Source organism: Sinocyclocheilus anshuiensis, unplaced genomic scaffold (genome assembly GCF_001515605.1).
Source record: "Sinocyclocheilus anshuiensis isolate Anshui unplaced genomic scaffold, SAMN03320099.WGS_v1.1 scaffold515, whole genome shotgun sequence".
Lineage (NCBI taxonomy): Eukaryota > Metazoa > Chordata > Actinopteri > Cypriniformes > Cyprinidae > Sinocyclocheilus > Sinocyclocheilus anshuiensis.
In genome coordinates, this window is record NW_015548243.1 from 687253 (window position 1) to 694743 (window position 7491).

The 7491-nt window shown below is 35.6% G+C and overlaps 2 protein-coding genes across 3 annotated transcripts in view; both read right to left on the bottom strand.

Annotated features, from left to right (window-relative positions):
- LOC107655117 (DENN domain-containing protein 3-like) overlaps positions 1 to 5263 on the bottom strand; it is a 36197-nt gene extending 30934 nt beyond the window's left edge. For both annotated transcript variants that reach the window (XM_016442537.1, XM_016442536.1), the window contains exons 1-2: positions 5021 to 5263; positions 245 to 432 (exon numbers count right to left, since the gene is read on the bottom strand). In XM_016442537.1, coding sequence (XP_016298023.1) covers positions 245 to 328 — 84 coding nt within the window. In that variant the 5' untranslated portion in view covers positions 329 to 432; positions 5021 to 5263. The remainder of the gene's footprint in view (positions 1 to 244; positions 433 to 5020) is intronic.
- Positions 5264 to 5880: 617 nt separating this feature from the next.
- Positions 5881 to 7491, bottom strand: part of klhl7 (kelch-like family member 7) — a 13302-nt gene continuing 11691 nt past the window's right edge. Inside the window, exon 8 of the mRNA XM_016442538.1 lies at positions 5881 to 6795. Within this exon, the coding sequence (XP_016298024.1) occupies positions 6470 to 6795 (326 nt within the window). The 3' untranslated portion in view covers positions 5881 to 6469. The remainder of the gene's footprint in view (positions 6796 to 7491) is intronic.

A 7491-nucleotide genomic window follows, 5' to 3' on the forward strand; every position in this document is an offset into this window, starting at 1 on the left:
TTATACAGGATGATATATAAGATATCATACAGGACAATATCTTATATTTTACATGGGATTTTATTAATTATATTACATACTGTATGTATAATTATTCACATTTATTTTATAAAAAAGGTTGTTATTTTATTATCATTATTATTAATTATCAACAGAATTTTAACCAGCATTTTCATAGTGTTTTGCTCAACATTTTGCACAGAATGGCTGTGAACACTGAAATAAACAGCTTGAGACGTGTCACCAGGCCTAGTTCTTTCAGACGGTCGTTGGATACTCCGAGCACCACACACGCCTCCAACAGACCAGACGGGACGTTTTCTGCCATCAGAACCGGTTCTGCTGAGCTCTGGTCTCGATGGTCTTCCAGCCACTCACATACACTAGTCTTCAGTCTTCGGTCCCATTGTGGTTCTTCAGCTTCCTGTAGGTCTGTTGAAATGGTTACTAACACTTCAGTTTATGCCACACCAGAGATTTTTAGTAGCACTGACTGTAAAAGCAAACGCTATTACTATTGCTTATGGTTAGTCATGCGACATCTAGAGACCAGAATATCACAGAGACTAAAAAAACACCTATTGATATTGTGTAAGAAGCAGCTATTGCAATCTTGCGGCTATAAGAATAATTTATATTTAAAGATGCACGCAAGCAAAAAGGGAAGTTTGCACAGTATGTGGTACAAAAACTGTGTCACCCATAAAAGCATCATGACGCGAGACGTATAGAGAACGTGTTTCACAATCAAAAGTTAATGATCCAGCGTCTCCCATCTGAGTCAAGTGGCTGATTTACATGTTATCATAGATTAATGTGTCATCATTCACAAAACTTTGTCAGATCTTAAAGAAAAATCAGCCCTGCCGAGACAAAAGCCATCAGCTGCAAATATTTACCCTTCCTTACTTATAAAATATGTACTCTAGAAAAGGAGTCTTCAAACTGGAGTCTGTGGAAAAGTTTAGAGGAAAACAGTGACAAATGTACAAAATAAATATATAATAAAACATAAGATTTAAATATATATATATATTACTAGGGTTGCAAAAAGGTGGATAATTTCCAGTAAATTTCGGCAATATTCCAGAAATTTTGGAAACTTTCCAGGATTTTTTGGAATATTCCAGGGATTTTTGGAAAGTTTCCGGAAATGTTCCACCCCTTTTCAACCCTATATATTACATCTAACAGTACAGTGCTAATAACAGTGTTATTTTTAACATTACAGTTTTCATTAATAGTCTGAATTAGTTTTTATTTTTATATATTCTGATATTATTATTATTTGTATACTACTTATTATTATTTATTCATAAATTGTTTTTTAATGTCTATGTAGTTTTTATTATTTTCATTTTATTTATTTATAGTTATTTTAGTGCATAAAGTAAATGAAAATGACAAATATTTCCTTGGCAACTAGCTGAATTCAAATCTGTTTAAGGTTTTTTATATTTTATTTGATTAAAATATGGTTTTAGTTTTAGTTAACTATAACAGCCTTGAATAAATAAATGAAAAGGCTAAAATAAATAAATAAATGAAAAAGTTAAAATAAATAAATAAAACATCTTACAGTTTAAATTGGGTCTTTATACATCAAAATAAATAGCCGACTTAAAAAAATTTCAGGACGGGAGTCCCTCACATGAGGATGGTGATATTTGTGACTCTGGAGCACAAAACCAGTCTTAAGTCACTTATTTGTAGCAATAGCCAAAAATACATTGTATGGGTCAAAAAATCATTAGGATATTAAGTAAAGATCATGCTCCATGAAGATATTTTGTAAATGTCATACCATAAATATATCAAAACTATGCAGTAATATGCATTGCTAAGAACTTAATTTGGACAACTTTAAAGGCGATTTTCTGAATATTTAGATTTTTTTGCACCCTCAGATTCCAGATTTTCAAATAGTTGTATCTCGGCCAAATATTGTCCGATCCTAACAAACCATACATCAATGGAAAGCTTATTTATCCAGTTTTCAGGTGACCTAACAAATTGAAAACCCCACGTCTACATGTTAAAGTCAATGCCAAACTGAATTTGTAAACAATGTAGGCTATTCCACAATGTGAAGTATTTGTGAGTGAAACAGGATATCAAGAAGATTTTCTCCACTTAAGTGAATGTTTTCAAATTTGCATCATTAGAGGTCAGCAATAAATAATACAGTCTAATAGTCTGGTTCTCCCTGAATGCTCCTCTGTTTTTCCATCAGAATGACATGCAGTGAACCGCTCCCAGCGCAACATCTGCTTCTTGTCAGAAACTGGATCAAGTTCAGACTATAAGACTAGGACTGATGAAAGTATGGAGTTTGTCACAGTTCTGTCCTCTCAGAAAGACCAAAGCATCTACTGTAAGACTGTATGTGTGTTTACACCACATGCACAATAGTTGCAACACAGACCCTGGTCTTCATGATTCCTGAGCAAAGCGGCGAGCGAAGTCACGTACAGACAGAGAGAGCATTCATACTGCTGGAGCCAAGTTTGACAAAGATGTCAGACCAGTTGGGAAAAACCAAGAAAAGCAAGGTTTGTCATTCCTGAGCACATACCTCCTTCTGTTTAGCTATACTACTGGAAACAAGTGCTCTAACCTTCTGTATAATTATTACATATGACCCCCTTTTATGAATTAAAAATTCATGTCACACAGCAGAAACATTTAAGTTAATTCGTTTAACAATGGTTGTATTAAATTACATTAAAGGAGACATATTATGCCCCTTTTTACAATGTGTAATATAAGTCTCTGGTGTTCCCAGAATGTGTCCGTTAAGTCTCAGCTCAAAAATACTCCACAGAGTATTATAACATTTTGAAAATGCCTATTTTGAGTGGAAGCAGAAACATGCTGTTTTCGCACCTTTCTCTTTAAATGCAAATGAGCTGCTGCTCCCCGCCCCCTTTTCCAGAATAGAGCTACACCATTACAGCTCGGACCTGCTAAAAACATTTGTTTTGGTTCTGATTATCATGTTTATCGCGCTGAAATCATGCAGTTTAAACCATATGAGTTTAAACTTCTGATTAGTGGTCGACCGATATATCGCCAAGGCCGATTTATATTTATATTTTTCAAATATCGGCATCGGCCGATAAGTTTTTCTGTTTGGACGATGTGTTCGAGGCGGGACTTTTATTTTGATGGCGCCGAGAACGGCTGCGGCAGCGCCTGAGCACATAGTGGCCATGTCCCAAATGGTACCTTAAGCCCTCGCGGTCTTCCTCTGAGTCTGCACTTTCGTGATGTAATGCCTCTTTGACTGTGGGGTAGAAGTCTGCTGCGGAGCTCGCCCCAGTGCGGGCTCGGCAGAAGTGCAGATCAAGGGCGCATAATGGCCGCAAAGGGGGCGCTTATTAATATTATTAAAGGTGTCATATGATGCGATTTCAATTTTTCCTTTCTCTTTGGAGTGTTACAAGCTCTTGGTGCATAAAGAAGAGCATTTATATCATTTAAACAAATCTTTGAATGATTAATGAACATTTAACTTCACAAACCTTGCAGACTTCGTCGAATCTAGTTCAGATCTTGTGAAGTGTGTATGTGACCTGCATGATCGCGTGTTCTGTGACGGTCGGTCCTATGGTCCGTGCGAATTGAATACGGACAGGAGGATCATATTCATGTCATTTTCACTGTGTGCTGTATGTAAAATGAGTGTTACCTTGGCTTTATTTGAAAAAATATGATTCCCAATGAACACAAACTTCCCAGAATACTGAGTGCTCTGTTGGTTACAGTGTTTATTTCCTTTTTAATTATATTTTGATTAAATATTTATTTTTTTGTGAAAAATACTTTGTCTTCTAGAGTATAAGTATGTTTATTTTACACGTTTATCTTTTAATCCATTTTCAAATGATTTCAAATTTCTTAAATATGAATTAAAATAAATACAATTATATACACAGCATGTGAGTACTAAACTAAGTTCTCATTCACACACAAGTTTACGTTAAAAACACACATGAGTTACAAAAACAGTCGGTTATGTCTGCGAAGGTAAACAGCTGGGAAATAAATCGCATGTTTATTTTAGATCTAAATAGTGTTCTGTGCTCATCTGTGCAGACTAAGGCAGAACAGTTAGCATGTTTTGCTCAAACTTTCGCCATGGCATTAGAACTAATACACCGTTGTCACTTGCAAAAACACAGTAACGTTTCACCTGGGTGAAAACTTACAGATTAAGGGGCGGTAATATTATAATGAGATCCCTTTGCAACGTCACTAGGGGAGTGCTTGGTTGGTAGATGCACCGGGGACCTGATTATAGCACTTAAAACCTGGAAAAGTCAGATTTTTATGATATATCACCTTTAAGAAATGCAAGTTTGTGCTCTTCGATTTTTCACAACAATGTATTTATAAACTGTGTATATGTAAAATACATACGTATGTATTTAAAATAGTAAAATGTCAAATAAAATGTGAGTGTAATATCATTACAATTTAAATCACACAATTTAAATGTGTGTGTGTGTGTGTATATATATATATATATATATATATATATATACACACACATATAGAGTATATACATATATACACACACATACATACACTGTATAAATCACACTGTATACATATAAACATTAATTTAAAACGTTCTTTTTGTGAACAACCCAACTGACAACACAGTAAACAAGCTAAAAAGACAAATACATAAAACAACCAACCATTTTGTTATTATCGGTTGGTTTTGCTTAAAATATGATATTTCATGCATTATTTCACATCTGTTTTCACTTTCTATGACACGCTGTCAGCCCTTAAGCACGTTCACAACCGAAATACACCGAACAGACCGAGTTTAAAAGCATAAAGTATGTTACAGTGACTGAACACAGAGAAATGTCCTGTCTGTGAAACATGGACAATATAAACCGAGTTAAACGACTGACTGTGTGTGTATAAAGATTCAATACAGCGCAGTAGCAGCAACAAAATATTCATTCATATTCAGTAAAGATTCGGTGTAATGTAAACAAACCTGTGTCCTGCGGCTCCAAGTTACAGCGTGTTGTCCATCACTCAGCGTGAGTGGAAATGCGACAGAAAGTAAAAGAATAACCCGCTGCTGTTGATGTAGATCAGAGTCCGTTACAGAACACGCCTTGTTATGACTATAAAGGCGGGATACAGTCGCGACCTGACCCGTCAAACTCTTTATGAACGATGGATGGAAATCCCGCAACCGCAGCTCCGCTGCCGAAATGACCAACCATACTATAGAGACTCGACTCATGAATATTAATTAGGCAATTCTGACGTTGCTTAGTAACCTTTTTGAAGCGTCCAGTCAGATGACCTAATTAATATTCTTGCGTCACGCCGTCACTATAATGAGACTCGCCAACTGACTTAACGCCCGCCTTTTCGGCCAATCAGGTAGGACTACAAGCCAAACGTCACCTTACGTAATTAATATTCATATGCAAAGCCGTCAGCGTAGTAGAACTCGTAAAATAAGCTCCCAGAGCTGAAAAACATCTGGATTAAAAGGTGCAAAATCTATTCGTAATAACTTAAAAGTACTATAAAGAACATCTAAACTGATTTTTACTGGACTAATTAGGGTTAATCGACAGTAATTAATATACATTTTATTTTGCATATGCTCTTGACTCTACACGTGTATTCAAACTCTGAAAAAAACGCCGCCTAGTGTTTATTTCTGATTACTGACCTAAAGGCCATCATTACTACTCTAAAATAAAAAGGCGCCAATTTGGCCCTTCAAAAGAGGACACGACTAGAATAATTCTTAAAATATAAGGTTACATTGCAAGTAAAATAAAAAATACTCTTTTTAATGAATGTATTAACACAAAAGAAAGCTGTTATTGGGCAATAAATTAAACATTTAAAACTCAAATATTTAAAAACTAATTCAAACAGATGCTTCTATAAACTGGTGAACTGAACTGATTGATTCACTTTGAGAAAGTTTCTGGCCTGTTTTATTGTAGTTCTGCAGCATCAAAATGATAATATGATCATTATTTAAAAAATAAAAGTTACAAGTTCGTTTACACATAATATAAACACGTCAAAACACATTCTTAAAACATAAAAACCGTTTTAGTCCCCAAAATCTGCTAAATGCAGAGGTACAAATGTTTCCAAAGAATGAACTGTGGACATCTATGGACATTTTCACCTACAAGTTGGCTGTTAAAACTCTAAGATCAAAAATTGGCAAAGAGGTGGACATCAAGACAAAAGCAGTCCTATCTCAACAAAAAAATAATGTTTAAAGTAAATCTGATCGGTTCAATCTAAGTGGCACAAGCTCTTCACATCTGCATCTGCACTAAAGACACAAACCGTTATCTGGAGATCATAACGCAGTGAACGTCTTGGCACAATGAGGACCCAGTCTGTTCTCTGCTTTGTGTTTCCAGTGGTTTTGTATCATCTATATGCTCTGAAAGCAACGCTACATTCTTCCATCCGCCAATGATGAAGATGAGGAAGAAGAGGTTGAATTCATGTCCTCTTCGTTGGCGCCGCAGGTGTCCACCAGACAGATGAGGCAGCTGGTGACGGGAAACGCGCGGACTTTACTGGAAATCACCCATTTGTCGGTCTCTGTGTAATACTCCATGATGTGCCCCAGACGGCCGACCCCCTGAAACCCGGCCAGAACGTAGATGACGGAGCCCACGGCCGCACACTTCACCGTCACGCCGCGCCATGGCATCGGAGACGCCATCTTCCACTCGTTACTGCCGATCTCGTAGTACTCCACCGAGTCCAGACCGCCTGAGAGAAACATCACCGTCACATAGCGTGCTGACCTTTAATGACCTGGAATGACTTCAGAGAGGCCATATGTGACCCTGGACCACAAAACCAGTCATAAGGGTCCATTTTTCTTGGCATAAAAGAAAAATCAGTAATTTTGACCCACACAGTGTATTTTTGGCTATTGCTACAAATATCCCCCAGCGACTTATTTTGTGGTCCAGGGTCACATACTATATAAATTATATTATCTATTCTGAAAATGCGACTATAAGCCAGTAATACATAAAGTCATGTCATAAGCAGAGTGGTATTTCTTAAACTAACATTCCAAAATGTAAAACTGTACTGCATTAAACGCAATGATGAGGTTAAAAATAAAATGTTTTTAAAAACGGCAGTTTTTTTTATCATTTATCATTTCTTAAGGGAATAAATGCATAGGGACAGGGTTTTTCCATAACAAAATATAGTCAATACTTAACTGATAAAAGTAAAGATACCCCTACCTTCTCAATGACAGTATCAAAAGGATAACTAAATAAATATATTTATTTATTACAAGTAAATTAAATAATTATATTTGTTCTAATTATATTCATATTTTTAGTATATATTAATATTTTATATTTTGAAGATTTAATTAAAATCGTTTTTTTGTATGCATGTATGTATATATATATATATATATATATATATATATATATAACAAAA